Source organism: Ambystoma mexicanum, chromosome 12 (assembly GCF_040938575.1).
Source record: "Ambystoma mexicanum isolate Mex_15411 chromosome 12, UKY_AmexF1_1, whole genome shotgun sequence".
Taxonomy (NCBI): Eukaryota; Metazoa; Chordata; class Amphibia; order Caudata; family Ambystomatidae; genus Ambystoma; species Ambystoma mexicanum.
The window spans coordinates 1,235,197,052-1,235,214,795 of NC_090936.1; the positions used below are offsets into that span (position 1 = coordinate 1,235,197,052).

The 17,744-nt window shown below is 45.5% G+C and overlaps 1 protein-coding gene across 1 annotated transcript in view; it reads right to left on the reverse strand.

Annotated features, from left to right (window-relative positions):
• STAB2 (stabilin 2) overlaps nt 1-17,744 on the reverse strand; it is a 1,783,079-nt gene that overhangs the window by 88,172 nt on the left and 1,677,163 nt on the right. The window contains exons 63-64 of the mRNA XM_069629923.1: nt 15,823-15,929; nt 15,324-15,443 (exon numbers count right to left, since the gene is read on the reverse strand). Coding sequence (XP_069486024.1) covers nt 15,324-15,443; nt 15,823-15,929 — 227 coding nt within the window. The remainder of the gene's footprint in view (nt 1-15,323; nt 15,444-15,822; nt 15,930-17,744) is intronic.

Here is a 17,744-nt window from a genome sequence, read left to right on the forward strand (position 1 = left end):
AATTTTTTCTTCTGCCAGTTTTTCTTAGGGATATGCCCCTGAGTTTCAGTCTATGAAGACCGAACCGTAGACTGCGCCAGAGATTTTGAGGGTGGTTGACCCAGAGCAGGTTTTGCAGCTCAATCGCGAAGGGATTCCGGTTGCATTTTGCCGCACGACAGACACCCATAAGTCTTGTGATCCGTGCTGAGGCACCAGAGACACAACTCGTTTGGATCGGTGAGGGTCATCTTGGTGCCACAATCGGAACACCGTTTAAAACCTGACACCCAAGCTACCGACATCTTGTGCCGATGATTAAGTAAAAAACATCAAAAGAGTCGAAGCTCTGTGCTCCCAAGTAACGTGTTAGCGCGCAGAAAAAAAGGGACTGGGGTTGGGGCGTAGTCACGTGGTACTTAAATGACGCCTGACATCACAACCGGAACCGACAACCAGACGCCGAGTAAGACGGGTCGATGTCCGGTCAAGGTCCACTAACGCCCCCTGTCCAAAATGTTCCGAAGCAGCAAAGCTGGAGGGAGTATCTATCAGGGCCCTCTTCCTGCTCCTACCTGCAAGGCAAAAAAACCTTGGGGTCATCTTCGACTCCACACTCTCCTTCTCTCCTCACATATCCGACGTATCTAAGAAGTCACACTACCAGCTACACCTCCTCAGAGGTATCCTTCCTTTCCTCTCCTTCCCCCAGACGCTCACTGTCTCTAGAGCCCTGGTTCTCTCTAAGCTGGACTACTGTAACAGCCTCTATCTAAATCTGCCCGCCTCTACTCTTCGCCCTTTGCAACTCATCCAGAACAGGACTGCAAGACTTGTCCTTGGCCTCAAGCCCAGGGACCGTATCTCTCCAGGACTGAAATCACTACACTGGCTCCCAGTGAATGCGAGGATCAAGTTCAAAACCCTCTGCATTGTCCACAAGGCCGTCTGGGGCCTTGGGCCAAAATACCTTCAACTCTCTCTTCCTAAATATCTGTCAGGGTCCGGCTTGTCTGAATTCCACAGGTGCTGATGCTGGCCCCACAGATCCTCACCAGGAGTTCACCTCTCAACCCTTAAATATAAGCTGAGCTGAAAACCCCAAGAAAGGGAAAGGGGAATTTGAAGAAAATAACAACGGAGACACTGCAGCCCTTCAACCGTCTGGTAGGCTCTGGTATCTGTGGTAAACAAATACACCTGGTTACTTATATGATAAGAAAACTTCTTTTCTAAGATTATTCTAAATAAACTCTAAACTCTTTACCTCTTAAACCTCAGTAAAAGACTTAGAGGTTAGTAATCTTTGTGGAATATCTTGTAAATATATCTTGTGTTGTGCATATAGTTCAAGCCAATCAAGTCTCTTTAGAATCCTAAAGTGATGGCCTTTGCAACATCTTTTCAGAACTAGATATTCTTCTTGCTTCAAAGTTCTTTTAACCTTATGTAGTTTTCAATGCTTTCATAAATTGCAGTCTTTCTCTGAAAGTATTGAATTCAATTTGCATAAATTACTTTAAATAATATTCTTTAACTTCCTGGAATACTGCTTTCTTTCTGCGTGTGAATTGTTTCCTTATTTACACAAAGAACGTAAAGTTTCTTCCTTAATAAGCGTGTGCGATAAACACGTGAAATCAGAAGACGTGAAGAATTGTCCTCGCGTTTAAAATACACATGCGATTCTTTACAAAACCTGCGCGCGTGAAAAAATACGTAAACGCGATAAAAAATAACACGCGCTGGTTAAAATGGACTCGCGCTCTATCGCAAACCAACACGCGCTTTCTCATGCAACGTCTTTCACGTAAAAAATGTACACGCGCTAAAATTCACTCGCGCAATTCTTTTGGGCACGCGCTCTATCGCAAAACCACACGCGCTTTCTCAGGAAACGTCTTTCACGTAAAAAATGTACACGCGCTAAAATTCACTTGCGCAATTCTTTTGGGCACGCACTCTATCGCAAAACCACACGCGCTTTCTCAGGAAACGTCTTTCACGTTAAAAATGTACACGCGTGCTTTCAAAAACACGTAAACGACGACTTGCGAGCTCGCGCACACATTAAACAGTCTTGAAGAACATTACACGCAGTTAATAAACTTTAAACTCCTACGCACAATCTTCAAGCTTGTTTTCCTTATAATAACTTTAACAGTAAATGTCTCTTTTCTCAAATGAATTTGAAACTTGTTAACTCTTTGTTTTCTTATAAAAGAAAATGAAAGTTCACTGTGACAATCTTAAAATGTTTAAAAGAACGATCCCACCTGATGACTTCTTGTTCAACCTGGATCAGCAAACGATATTCTTACTTCTTTGGTAGATTTTCTGAGCTCTGAAAAGGCCTTACTTAAGGAGCTTAACTAATGTATAACCAGCCACTGAATTTCTCTGGATGAAAGGCAGTTTAGAATCTTGCTCACCTCCCAAGAATCAAACCCATTGTCCTCTCCACCAATCAGGCAAACCAAACATATCATTGTTCCTTTAACCAATCGGATTAAGTTTCTTTTGCTCCATCTTGACTTGGGCAAGCACAATGTTAATTCTATGTACAAACTCTTCCTGTTACTAACCCAGCCAGTTCTGAAAGCCCAACTGACCCAGCCAGCTCTGAAGGCACAATGTTAATCTTGTTACTGTTACTAACCCAGCCAATCCTGACAATATCTTCCTTCTCGAGCTCTTCACTCATCCGCCTCCAACTCCCTCAGGGTCAGCCGCTTCTCCAAACAACGAGTTGGGGGCAGATCTCTTTCCACTGCAGGGGCCTCCCTCTGGAACAGCCTTCCTGCCTCCCTGAAACTTGAGGAGAACCACCTCCGAATCCCGGAAGCACCTCAAAACCTTCCTCTTTGCCTCCGCTTTCTCTCCCCTGCTAATACTACTGAAACTGCACTGAATCTGCAACTGGGCCATTCACTGTTCTCGGCCCAGCCACTCTCCCCTGCACTGCCTCCACGGCAACCCCTGCACTACGGGACTGTGTCTGTATCCATACAGCCCCCCTTCCCAGCACTTGTCTGCACTTACCTCACACTTGCCACCAGCTGGCCCTTGTTATTTATCCTGTATGCTGTATGCTAATAACCCTGTACTGCACTTTCCCCTCTCCCTTTCCCCATGCACTTTTCCCTTCCCCTCTACCCTTGCACTTGCGCGATCTGAATGACACCTGGCCTAGTAAGATTGTTGTCTGTCTCCCCTTGTTCCCCCCCCTGCCTCGTTGCGCCTTGAAACACTTGTGTATAGGCGCGTTACAAATGCCTTATCATATCATATCATATCAGATGAGGAATCTGCAGGAGAAAAGCAATCCATTGAATGGTCAGTTACTAACTTAAATGTCCTACCTTTTATATAGTATTCAAAGTAACCCAATGCCCATTTGATTGGCAGGGTATCAAGCTTGATGGTTTCAGAATTGTTCTCCCTTGGGAAAAGCTTCCGACTGATGTATAAAACTGGATGCTCTATCCTGTCATATTCTTGGAATAAAACAGTTCCAATTCCCACCTAAGAAGCATCCGTCTGAAAGATGAATTCTTTATTAAAATGGGGGAACCTTCAGGACAGGCTTGCTGCATAAGATCTGTTTCAGTGTATTAAAGCTGGCTTGATCTTACTTTTGCCAGCAAAGTTTTTGTGGCTCAGCATTTTTCAATTTGTCAGTGAGGCACAATGTTATGGCCAAATAATTAGGACTGAACCTCTGGCAATACCTGATAAGCCCCAATAAGGCCCTCAGCTTTCTCTTGGTCTTTGGGGGAGGGGTTTCCTGCACATCTCTGACTTTTTCCAATTGGGGTTGGACTGATCCATTTCCCACAAAAAAGCCCAGCTATTTAATCGCCAAAAGCACTAGTTGACACTTTTTGGGATTGGCGATAAGACTTGCTTTCCTCAGAGCATGAGTGATTTCATATTAGTGAAACAGGTGCTCCTCCCAGGTTTTGCTGTGGATCACGATGTCATCCAGATCCACGCCGCGGAAGAGGGAAAAGGGTTGCAGTACCTGGTCGATCAGCTGATGAAAGGTTGCAGGGGCCCCATGAAATCCGAACGGAAAGACTTTGAAGTGAAATAGTCCTCTGGCGGTGGAGAAACCCGTCTTCTCTTTATCAGAGGGGTTCAGGCACCTGCCAATACCCCCCTCATTAGATCAGTCATGGAGATATAGACAGCCGATCCCAGTCTATCGATGAGGTCGTCAATTCGAGGCATCAGGTTTGGCTACAGGACTATGTCCTGCTGTTATCGCTCTGACAGATCAGATGGGACTAAACTATGTTCAGACTTCTCCTCGGCTAATAAACTGGCCATTAGGACAGAATAGGATTCTACTGTGTCTTCTTTCCACTCCTATATTTATTTATTTATTATAACATTTATAAAGCGCACCGACCCCATAGGCATCAGGGTGCTAGTTACAAGCAAAAACAGTACATCACAGAATAGTAATCACATGTGAAATGTCTTAGAGAAGGCGTTCCAAACATGGGGCGTCCTGGGTGAACAGCAGAGTCTTAAGGTGTTTTCAGAAAACTTAATGCTATTGTTCAGATCTCAGTTTATGTGGAAGGGTGTCAATAACTGGGAAGGTCGAGCACCCAGATCTTTTCACTCTGTATCTCAGGGTAACCAGATGGTTATAAGGTTGATATGGTATATTTGGGTTTTGAGTCTTCTGTCAGGCTGGGCAACCCTATAATTATGGTGACCTGTCCTCGCTAAGATATCATAAGGTCTGTACCATTGTGAAAGCATTTTGTGCTCTCAAGTGGGTAAAAGGACTAACACATTTTATCTGATGGAAAAGGACTGTGGTACTGCCTTTTTGTTGTAGTGGGACTTTTGATGTTCTCTGGCTTGCCCTAGATGTTTTTGGACTAGGTGCTGCATGATAGCCATGTGCTCTTTAAGCGGTTGGGCTGTTTGAGATTTGAGTAACACTGCCTCTTCCCAGGTCTCCCGGAGCATGTCCAACACGTCTGGGGATCGCATAAATAAAGGAGCTCAAAAGGGGAAAACCCTGGGGGCATTTTCTGATGGCAAAAAGAGTTCCTCTAGTTTTTTTAGAACGTTCTTTAAGGTTTTATTAAAACTTTCTACTAAGCCATCTGCCTGAGGGTGGTAAATGGACATGCACAGGGTTTTGATCTGTAAGATCTGTTTTACTTCTGCCATCAATTTGATAGGTCAATATTTCTCTCGGAAATGCCACCTGTAAGGGATTAGGTGTTTAAGAATCTGTTGTGAGGTATTAATTTTCATCAGGAAGGCCTCTGGATACCGAGTTGCATAATATAAACTTACTACAATATATTTATTCCCTAGTTTGGACGGTTCTAATGGTCCCACTATGTCCATACTAATTCTAGAGAGGGGTACCTCTATTATATGGAGATGTTGTAAGGGGGCTGGTGGAGAGGAGTGTGGAGCTGTTTTCTTGCATAGGGGACATATGGCTACAAAGTTCTTGATGTCAGCGTAAACCCCTGGCAAATAAAACCTGTTGATAATCTGCCCCAGTGTTTTTGTTGATCCTAAGTGTCCCAAAGTCAAATGGGCATGAGCTATCTCCAAAACAATCCTCCTATGACTCCTAGGAATGACAATCTGTGTCCTATTTACCCCTTCTGGTGTGAGATCTCCCCAACAGAGAAGGCCTTGTTTCAGAACTGTCCCATCTTTAGACCTTCCTTCCTCTTCGGGAACTACCTTGAAGCAGGCTTCCAACAGAATACAGTCATTCCACTGACCGAAAGCTAGGCCTGAAATTATTTTGGTTTCTTCACCAGTGGCTCCCTGGGTTACTGGGGTCACAATAGATGGGGGTCCTTCATCAGCCTCTGCAAAACCCTTAGTACATCTTTCCGTGATCTCTTGTTTCTGAACCTCTACAGGTATGGGAAAGAGGCCCCTTTCTAAGATTACCTGTGTGATTTTCTCTGCAGTGTTCACATAGTATGTTTGTTTCCCATTGTTCAGAATTAATATTTTTACGTCACCTCTGTAGTCTGGATCAATTACTCCAGCCATTACGTCCAAGCTGTATCTCCAAGCTAGGCTGGACTTTGCCACTAGGTGGATCTAGGTGCCCTTGCGTGGTGACAGAATTAGTCCTGTGGGGATCAATTGGCGTTCTCCTGCCTCTACAGAGATATCCGTGACTCCTGTGTAGGTTGAAACCTATAGAATCACTACTAGCTATAGTGTGACCAGTGGCTTGGTTGCTCAGTTTGGAGTATTTCAGGGTTCCCCAACTGATATCAGTTGAGTCAATAAGGATGTGCAAACAAGCAGTGCAAGTGCACACCTAATATGTAACAATCGAACAATCGATTTTATGAGAAATCAAATGAAGTAAAGAAAGCTGGGGTGCAGGGGAGGTACCTCAACCCTGACACGAGGTTTCAAATACAACTAAAACAGAAATGTATGCAAATATCTCGGATACTGTACACCTTAGTACTGAAAATTCAGTCACAAATAGGTAGAGACTTTTAGTTATTCAAATATATATAAAATGGCCATTAGTTCTACAATATGTTAGGTAGAAAGACATTTTCAATTCCACAGCAATTCAAAGAGGTAGAAACATGTTTCTTTATGAGTAGCATCATCAAAGTATCATCAGCACAATGCGTTTTGGGATCCTGGCTCCCTTCATCAGGTGCAATTCAAGGTCTACAATGTAACATGACAATGTGTCAACAGAATATACAATGTTCTCAATGCAAATTAAATATCATTTATATTATGTAGAAAGTATCAACAATTAACATTTTAGATAACCATGGTAAAACAAAGGTGATTTCAATTATAGTAGTGAATTTTCGACCATATGTCCCTAAGTCGTTTGGTTAATAAATCCCCCATGTGGAAAGAAATCATATGTTGGTACTCACTCTGAAACATCTATTGTAGAGAGCAATCTAAAGCAGAAAGCCATGTTCAATTACATACTGTCCAATATTAGTATTCATGCCACCGTGATCAGAAACTAAAGGTAGAGAGGCAATTGCAAGGGTGTTGAAGAAGGATACTGACTCAAGGGTTGTGTTTTAGTTTATAAAAACCTTTATTTATCAAAAGAAACCAACACTATCCCTATCTTCTCGGAGAGCCTCAAACTTATATTAAAGGACCTGTCACAATGTCCCTGTAATCAATACTCCACCGTCCTGTGTCATAACCTACTTGTATCCCTTAAACTATAACTAAAGAACAAGCCTATAGAAGGTTCCTTCTACAGGTGAATGACACCCTTCTCCTAGTGTTTGGCTAGTATTCCAAAAATGTTCTTTGGCAAAAGAATGCCAGAGGGAATGACTCCCTTCCAATGGCTTGCAGGGCCAACAAAACTTTGTTGCAGTCAACTTTCAGAACCAAGTGAATGACTCCTTTCTCCTGGTATTGGTTCACACACTCCAAAATAGTTCACACCAAAGCCAGGGGAAATGACTCAATTTCCCTGGCGTCTCTTAATCAATGGGCTTTCAGTTTCTTCAACTTTCAGGACCAGGAGAATGACACCCTTCTCCTGGTATTGGTCCGCACACTCCAATATTGATCACAACAAAGCCAGGGGGAATGACTCCCTTACACTGGTGTCCTTTGAGTGTATAAAAAGGGCTTTCAGTTTCTTTACCAGGAAAAGGTCTCAGTTCTCCTTGTGTTTGAGAGTTCTTTTCCGAATCTCTCAACTTGTATTTTCTTTCACCCCTCCCTGTGTAATTAGCAAAGGCCCAAATCCATCTCGCGTCCTCCAGTGCAACTAGGATGCTTTCCTCGGATGCTTAGTACCTTTATGTCAGAATCCCAAACACTTCTCTGGTGGTCAGTGGGTGTGTTGCCGCACTACGACGAGGATGTTCTCCTCGGATGCTCGATACACTTGTGTTGGGGTCCCAGACCCTTTTCTGGTGGTCAGTGGATTTGTTGCTGCCACTGCAATAAAGAAGTTCTCCTCTGATGTTCAATGTGTTTGTGTTGGGGTCCCAGACAATTTCTGGTGGTCAGTGGGCTTGTTGCTGCCACTGCGATGAGGAAGTTCTCTTTGGATGCGCAATCGACCCTTCCCAATAGTTTGGTTATTACTACTGGGCAGGCAGAAAGCCACTTGAGCATGTCTCTCTTCCACCCCTTTGTCCCCTCCCGGTCGCTCATACCTCCTGTTACCTTCTTTCGGACGTTGGTATGCCACCAGGACTTTCCGGGGCTGGGATGCATCTTTCCAGCTCTTCAGGCTTCTCTCCTTTGCTTCTGCATCACCGTGGCGGTTCAGCGCTCTACTTGACTGCTCGGCTCTCTCTTCCTGCTTCGTGTTTGAGCCCTCTCCAGCTGGACCCACAGAGAACTCCCTTGGCAATTTTCTGGCGTCCTTCGGTCTTCGGCATCCCGGTCAGTAGATAGAAATTGAAACTCCCGCTCTGGATGGTTTCCACACCTTCTGCCTCTCCGGGCTAGGCTTAACCAACTCTTCAGTCCTTCATCTCTTCTTATACATTGTTGCTAGCCCTTCCCTGGCAAATTGTCAGAGTCCTTTGTTGTTCTTGATAGGTTGATCTTCATCTAACCTCTGGGCCACCTCGTACCAGTACCAGCACAGTCAGTAATCTTCATGTCTCCTGTGCTTTTTGTCGTCCTGGTACTCTGTTTTGGCTGCTTCTTCGAAACTATGGAAATACATGGATTTCCACTCAAGAAATTGGCTTGGAATGGAGGGGGGCGGGGGACAGGGAAGGTTGGGGTGTGATGTTGGCCAACAGCCTGTACCTTAGGTGATCGTCCTTATCCCCAGAGGGGGGGTCCCTCCCCATGAGATCTTCCCACATTAAAGCACCCCTAGGGGAGTATTGGGTAGGGTGGACCTAGCCTCATGGGAAAGGGCTCCACCCTTGGGGAGTGTCATGATCTCTGCTTCCAAAAGGTCAGGGTTTTCCCAACTCCCTTGGAAGCAGATCCATAACCCAGGTTCCGAGTGCCAACCAGTCCCAATTGGGACCTTTTGGACCCAGTCCTGGCGCCAGTGGCACCAGGCTCATAAATATGCCCAGTCCCAGCGCTGGAAGCGCCGGGCTCATAATGCTTGGGTGGACTTACCTTCAGCAGACCATGCTGCTTACTTGCCTGCCAGTTGAGCCTCTGATCCTCTTCTGTTTGGAACTACTTTTCCTGTTGGGTGGGGCTGGAGCCACTCCCTAGATTCAGAACACTGGAACTCTTCTGGAAGGCAGGAACTCTTTTCTTACCAGGAACTCTTTTCTTACTTAGGCGTGGCTGTGGAAGGAGACACCTAAGCACTACAGGAGGCTATTTAAACCACACCCGGTGGATGAATCTTGCTTTGCGTTATTCTGCAACCTCTGCAGCAGAACGCTCATCGTGTCTTCTGCATCCGGTCCTGGGCCTAAGGAAAAAGGCTTACCATCCTGAATCCAGTCTTCAGCAACACCTATAAAGACAAGAAAGAACAGGTTAGCATTCCGGCATCTGAAAGGCAAAGGCTTACCTACTCTTTGTGCGCTCCGGAGGTCTTCACACTGCATTCCGGCATCTGAAAGACAAAAGTTTACCAACTCTTCGCACGCTCCGGAGGCCTTCAGCGCTGCATCCCGCATCTGAAAGACAAAACAAGGTGCGTTTAAAGACATTGGGGAACTTTAATACTCACGTGCCATTACTCCTTTCCACATCTAATCCAGTGGGTATTCCGGCACCCTGCAGCCGCTCCGAACTCGTACCTGCAAAATAAAAAGACGGTTAGAGCGCATAGTGAAGCAGGCAACAAGCGCTTACTTACGTGCTTCCAGGCGCTTCTATTCATCACACAGGCTCCATCTTCAACTCACTTCAGCCCGTCATCCGCCATCGCTGGAACCCTGCAAAACAAGAGACATCATTACTAAAGACTTTAAAGACATTTGAATGACTCGAAACTTACCGTTCGTGCAGTAAACGACGGACAGCAGTCCTCTGAAGTCAAGAGGCCTGCGCTACCTATCCAGTGAAGAAACTGGTTACAGCACCCTGCCCCGAGGCAGATGGAGAGCTCGGCATTCACTTACCTAAGGTGAGAGCGTTAACCTTTGGGGGTCTACAGGAGAGGAGAAGAGGAAAGAGATAGGGACACCCCAATAACCCCAGTTCATTAACCCCATATTTTCTATCTGCAGACATCTTACTCTACACGTCAGGCATACAGTGCACAGAGGTCCAGCCCAAAGAGCCAACCGGGTGCTACACATCACCTTTGAAGATACGGTAGTCGCCCAGTCAAGACCGGCGCCTCTGCGAGAATCAGGTGAGCGTTACAGAACGCAAAGCCTACCGCAAAACTCTCGCCCAGGCGCTATGGAAACCTCGGATACTGACCCCCTAGCCCGGTTACTTGGGGAACTAAGGGCAGAAGTGCATGCAGCTCGCCAGGAAACGAATGCTCTAAGAAGGGAACTAATTATTTCCAAGGAGAGAACAGACAATCTTGCTAGACAAGTGCTACAGTCACAAGCCGGACAGACCCCGTTACCCGCATCAGGGGCAAATCTTCCTTCAACATCCTCTATGAATCCAGTGCAGATCAACCTACCTGGGAATGTACCTCTGGCTCCGCCCGAACGATTTTCTGGTGACCCAAAGAGGTTTGCAGTATTTATCAATCAGTGCCGGTTGCACTTCTTATGCCGGCCAGCAGCCTTTCCAACTGATCAAGCAAAAGTAGCTTTTGTACTTTCGTACCTTAGTGGCAATGCGGCAGACTGGTCGATCCCTCTAGTTAATCAAGATGATCCGGTTCTCCATGATTTTCAAGCCTTTCAGCTTAGTATGGAAAAACTGTTTGCAAGTCATTCACAGGGGCAGGCCTTGGACAATGAGCTTCTTTCGTTGCGACAGGGTAATCAAGACCTTTTGGCTTATATTGCATATTTCAATAGACTAATAGTGGAAACTCAATGGCCTGAGAACCATCACCTTCGACAATACCTGGATCAATACCTGGCAAATGGGTTTATTCGTCCTTCCAAGTCCCCTGCTTCTTCAGCTTTGTTCTTCGTTCCAAAAAAGGAAGGAGACCTTAGAACTTGTATCGATTATCGCTCCCTGAACCAGATCACCGTTAAGAATAGATATCCGTTACCTTTGATCCCTGAACTCCTGGACCAAGTCAGAAAAGCATGCATATATACAAAGCTGGATCTTAGAGGAGCTTACCACTTGGTACGAGTAAAAGAGGGCGATGAATGGAAGACGGCCTTCCGCACCAAGTATGGGCTATTTGAATATCAGGTCATGCCCTTCGGACTTTGCAATGCCCCGGCCGCCTTTCAATATTTTATGAACGATGTCCTCAGAGAGCTCATAGATGTATGTGTTGTTGTTTACATTGACGACATCCTCGTTTATTCTTCATCGGAATCTGAACATCGGAAACACGTGAAAATGGTCCTCGAAAGATTGCGTCAACACAAACTTTTCGCTAAGTTGGAAAAATGTGTTTTCAACGTGACTGAAGTTGAATTCTTGGGATTCATATTATCACCTGGCGGAGTGCGTATGGATTCAAAGAAGGTCGATGCAGTTCTCAAATGGCCATCACCATCCTCCGTAAAAGGTGTGCAAAGCATGTTAGGCTTCGCTAACTTTTACCGCAGGTTTATCCCCGAATTCTCTCGAATAGTCCAGCCCATCACTGCCTTGTTAAAGAAAAACAAACGTTTTGAATGGTCTACCGAGGCGGAACAAGCTTTCCAGGATTTGAAGACTAAATTTATCTCTGCACCAATCTTAAAACACCCTCGCCCCGAACTCCCCTACATCGTGGAAACTGATGCTTCAAGCCTTGCCATGGGGGCAGTTCTATCACAAAAGGACCCGGTAACCAATCAGTTGCATCCCGTGGCATTTTGGTCCCGCAAATTCTCGCCTCCTGAAATCAATTACACGATTACTGACAAGGAACTTCTGGCTATCAAGTCTGCCTTTAAGGCTTGGCGGCATTATCTGCTGGGGGCCCGACACACCGTTACTGTGATTACGGATCACCGAAACCTGCAATATTTGAAGACCGCAAAAGCCCAATCCTCTAGACAACTCCGTTGGGCATTATTCTTTGCCGAGTTTGACTTCATAATTACCTATCGACCTGGTACAAAGAACGGTAAAGCCGATGCCCTTTCTCAGATGGGAGTGGAAGAACACTTGGTCAACCCTAAACCTGTACCAATCATTCCCGAACAAAGAATTCTGGGTGTAATCGCCACAGAATCCATAGAGGAAGTGAAGGATAAAGCCAGGCAACTTGTAACTCCAGCAGACATACAGAATTGGCATCTGCAGGGAAAGGACTTTGCAGTAAAGGACAACTTATTGCATTTCCAAGAACGATTATACCTACCCAGCACAGATTTACAGAAAAAAGTAATCTCTTGTTATCACGACTCTTTAATGGAAGGTCATCCCGGTATAGCCAAGACCTCAGAAAAGATCAAGCGCTACTTCTGGTGGCCGTCTTGGAAAAAAGATATCAGAGACTTTATAATGTCCTGTGGAGTATGCGCCCAAAACAAGAGTCAAAAGGAAAGACCAGCAGGCCTCTTACGCCCTATTGACATCCCACCTCGCCCTTGGCATACGCTTTCTATGGACTTCATCACCGATCTACCTCCATGCTCCGGATACAATACGATTCTAGTAATCGTGGACTTATTCTCCAAGATGGCGCATTTCATTCCGCTCAAAGGCTTGCCAACAGCAGCAACTCTGGCCCGAGAATTTCTCGAAAACATCGTCCGACTGCACGGTTTTCCTTCGGTTCTAATTTCGGATCGAGGTAGTCAATTTATTTCTCATTTTTGGCGAAGTTGCTGTCGGTCGGCTCAAATTGATGTGAGACTATCGACCAGTCACCACCCTCAGACCGACGGACAAACCGAGAGGACCAATCAAACTCTGGAACAGTATTTACGCTGCATGCTGCAACAAACTGAAAAAACTTGGAAAGATATCCTTTGGATAGCCGAGTATGCCTACAATAACTCTGTCCATTCGGGAACTGGGAAAACCCCGTTTTTTCTTTTGTACGGCAGTCACCCTCGAACCTCGGAGTTGGATCCCCTCCAAGATCTTGAAACACCAGCAGTAGACTACCTGCATTCTACAATCACCCAAGCCTTTAAGGAAGCTGTTTCTCACCTTCAAAGGGCTAAAGAACAATACAAGAAAGGAGCAGATCAACATCGGAAGGAAGCCCCTCACTATCAAGTAGGGGATCAAGTCTGGTTATCCACCAAATATCTATCTCTAAAAGGGCCACGCACATTCAACCCAAGATACCTTGGTCCCTATTCCATCACTACCATAGTAAACCCAGTAGCGGTCAAGTTGGACTTGCCCCCGCACATGAAGATACATCCGGTCTTCCACGTCTCTCTATTAAAACCCGTGCAACCTCAAACCCGACTAACCAAATCTCCAAAACCTATCCTAGTGGATGGAGAACTCGAGTTTGAAGTCAAAAGCATTCTGGACTCCAAGATCTCCAAATCTAAACTATTCTACCTAATTGACTGGAAAGGCTACGGCCCCCAAGAGAGATCCTGGGAACCTGCTGAATATGTCCACGCTCCTCGCCTAATCAAAAGATTTCACCGAACATTTCCTGACAAGCCAAAACCCCCAGAGAAGCCCGGTTTGGGAGGGGCCTTGAGGGGGGGTACTGTCATGATCTCTGCTTCCAAAAGGTCAGGGTTTTCCCAACTCCCTTGGAAGCAGATCCATAACCCAGGTTCCGAGTGCCAACCAGTCCCAATTGGGACCTTTTGGACCCAGTCCTGGCGCCAGTGGCACCAGGCTCATAAATATGCCCAGTCCCAGCGCTTGAAGCGCCGGGCTCATAATGCTTGGGTGGACTTACCTTCAGCAGACCATGCTGCTTACTTGCCTGCCAGTTGAGCCTCTGATCCTCTTCTGTTTGGAACTACTTTTCCTGTTGGGTGGGGCTGGAGCCACTCCCTAGATTCAGAACACTGGAACTCTTCTGGAAGGCAGGAACTCTTTTCTTACCAGGAACTCTTTTCTTACTTAGGCGTGGCTGTGGAAGGAGACACCTAAGCACTACAGGAGGCTATTTAAACCACACCCGGTGGATGAATCTTGCTTTGCGTTATTCTGCAACCTCTGCAGCAGAACGCTCATCGTGTCTTCTGCATCCGGTCCTGGGCCTAAGGAAAAAGGCTTACCATCCTGAATCCAGTCTTCAGCAACACCTATAAAGACAAGAAAGAACAGGTTAGCATTCCGGCATCTGAAAGGCAAAGGCTTACCTACTCTTCGTGCGCTCCGGAGGTCTTCACACTGCATTCCGGCATCTGAAAGACAAAAGTTTACCAACTCTTCGCACGCTCCGGAGGCCTTCAGCGCTGCATCCCGCATCTGAAAGACAAAACAAGGTGCGTTTAAAGACATTGGGGAACTTTAATACTCACGTGCCATTACTCCTTTCCACATCTAATCCAGTGGGTATTCCGGCACCCTGCAGCCGCTCCGAACTCGTACCTGCAAAATAAAAAGACGGTTAGAGCGCATAGTGAAGCAGCCCGTCATCCGCCATCGCCGGAACCCTGCAAAACAAGAGACATCATTACTAAAGACTTTAAAGACATTTGAATGACTCGAAACTTACCGTTCGTGCAGTAAACGACGGACAGCAGTCCTCTGAAGTCAAGAGGCCTGCGCTACCTATCCAGTGAAGAAACTGGTTACAGCACCCTGCCCCGAGGCAGATGGAGAGCTCGGCATTCACTTACCTAAGGTGAGAGCGTTAACCTTTGGGGGTCTACAGGAGAGGAGAAGAGGAAAGAGATAGGGACACCCCAATAACCCCAGTTCATTAACCCCATATTTTCTATCTGCAGACATCTTACTCTACACGTCAGGCATACAGTGCACAGAGGTCCAGCCCAAAGAGCCAACCGGGTGCTACACATCACCTTTGAAGATACGGTAGTCGCCCAGTCAAGACCGGCGCCTCTGCGAGAATCAGGTGAGCGTTACAGGGAGCAGTGACGATATATATGTGGCGAATCATCACACAGCTCTCAGTGTTGTTTCTTTGTCCATGATATCTTCTATGGCTTTCTTCTAGGGATGTTTCTCCTTCTCTGCTAAGTACATTTCTGCGATGACTCGTGCATTCATCCTATCACACCATCACATTCGTGGCTATCATCCTCTGACACAAAGACATTTTTATGGCCAAGATGTGCAGCAATTTATTACACCTCAAGTCTGAAAGATTAGATTAGAGAAAAGAAGATGATACTTGTGCTTACCTCATTTTCACCAATCCCGTCGTTGCTTGGTGCAAACAGGGTGGCTTGGATGGACAGGTTGGTGAGGTAGCTCTGGAACTCTTGCCCTTTGGCTGAGCTGTTGGAGTACCGCAGGATTTCCTGTGCAGTCACACAAAGGCAGCGTCAGCACTGGCAATTACTGATATGTTCATGTTTGATCTTTCGCATATTAAATGTCATCATTCTGATATGGTCCTAAACATTGTCACTGGATTGCATTGATCTGCGTGCATATGCTGTATCACTATACTGTCGATCCTTCATTAACTGTGTATTTAACAATCATATTGAAGATAATACTTACAAAAACCTCTAAATAAATAAATAACAAATGGGCATTTTTTTCAGTTGTGTGTTTATCTAGGGTACAAAATACCCTGCAAAAGCTTGACTAATCTACAACTGCACATTTGGAATCTGTAGAGGAGAATTTACTATAATAAATGCTTTTATAGTGGTGTATTGTAGGTGCACTTACCGCCAGAAAGTTGGAAAAGATGGGGAAGGACGTCAAGACTTGCAGAAGGTTCCCATTGCATGTGTAGCCATCTCCAACATATCCAACTTTGCACGTGCATTTCACGTCTGCAATGTAAGGACAGACTCATTGCAACATGTAACATGTGACTACAGCACGCAACACACAAGGAGCTCTGCCATCGCCATGCAGTCATATTGGACTTTTAGAAAAGTCTGTGTTATCCATGTTTGATCACTTCCGGCAGACCCAACGAGCGGAATTCCCTCATAGTTCAGTGAATTGAAATACCTTCTGAGTTTAGGATGAAGCGGTGAGCCCAGAGCAGCACTACAGAAACAAAGGTTGTCAAATAATTAAAAAAATATTGCCCTCCTGGATCTAGTGTTTGGCTGCTATTGGCGCACTTATTTATTTGTATGTTGCTTTTCAACACTTGAATGTAAACTGATAGCATCAAGTCAGGCAAGCAAGAGCTTCAGAGGTTGCAGAGGGCTGCTGCTGTCAATCAGAAAGAGTGCCTCGTGGTGAAAGCTCTGCTATAGCGCCGGCCATTTTATAGAAACTAGTGAATCTAGGCAGGTTTCGTTGATATTTGGAAAATGTTGCTTTTAAGAGCTTCTTCTGTTTCCCTGCTGCTTGAGACATTGATGTAGATGTTCATGTGTGTGACACGTTACAATGTAAAGAATAATAGGGTGACCACCCTCTAGCAATCAGTTGCTCTGTGACACAAGGAGTGTCTTTTACGGACCCTTTCTATAGGAGCTAAAGTAGTATTTTAAGTGCAGAATCGTAGGATACTCCTGACAATATTGTGTACTTGTGTCATCAACTGTATAATAATGTTCCTATTGAGTGGACATTTTCTTTGTGTTTGAGGACTTGTGTGTTGCAATAATAATAATAATCAACAGTATATTTTAATAGATGAATCACTTAATTATATTATCAGAAAAGAACAAATAACTCACCACGGGTAATTCGTCCCAACCCTAACCCTAACGCATCAGTGGACACTGTACGCTGAGGTCAAGGTTGCAGAAGCAATGTCCCTTTCAGAAGGCTGTCTCAAAGGGACCACCATGCAGGCTATTTATTAATTTCTCATGGATGAACAGTGTGCAGATAAAGGCCCCCAGAGCTCCCCTCATCTTCAGCCTCTAACTCCCTAATGCCACACACCTTTCCAGAAGCCAAATGCTCATGGACATTCGAGATACAACACAGCTCTGGGTAACTTAGGGGAAACCAAAAGAAAGCTCCCACATAACAGATCTCCCTCTCACTCATTTATCAATATGCTCAACAGGTCTGGATGGAGTGTCTTGCTTACATTCCTGTCTTCCATAACCATGCCATCCTCAAACACCTTCATCACCCTCTGTGGACTACAAAACCTACCATCGCCTTTAGCCATAACACAGCCCTTGTTTACATGCACCAGATCCCCTTCTTGGAAGTCCTCCCTCTTGGCTTTCCTGAGCACCATCAAACCTCTCCATGTTCTCAGCCTTGTCCTCAACAACTTCCTTAAGATTGTGTTCCTCCCACTCCACGAACCATGCTCGCCCCAGCCACGCACAGCAGACAGAAGAACAAATTACTTACTCCATGTAATGTTCTTTCTACTGGATGTTCCTCCCACGGAACCTCATCTTAGATCTTTATTCGCCTGCTTTGCACCTCTCGCAAATCTTTCCTAGCTGGGGGCGTCGTGTGCACTGACATCAATGGCCATCTTCGTGACCTGACCTGACCTGACGTGACGTAGATGTGGGTAAGAATAGAGCTCTCTGCGCCCTGTGACTTCAGTTGCCATTTTTTCCTCTTGCACAGCCACGTTAAGGATTAGAGACAAAAACTTGTCAGTTAAGAGTTAAGGGAGAGTCATTGTATAATCGATTTAGGGAGCTGCTTAA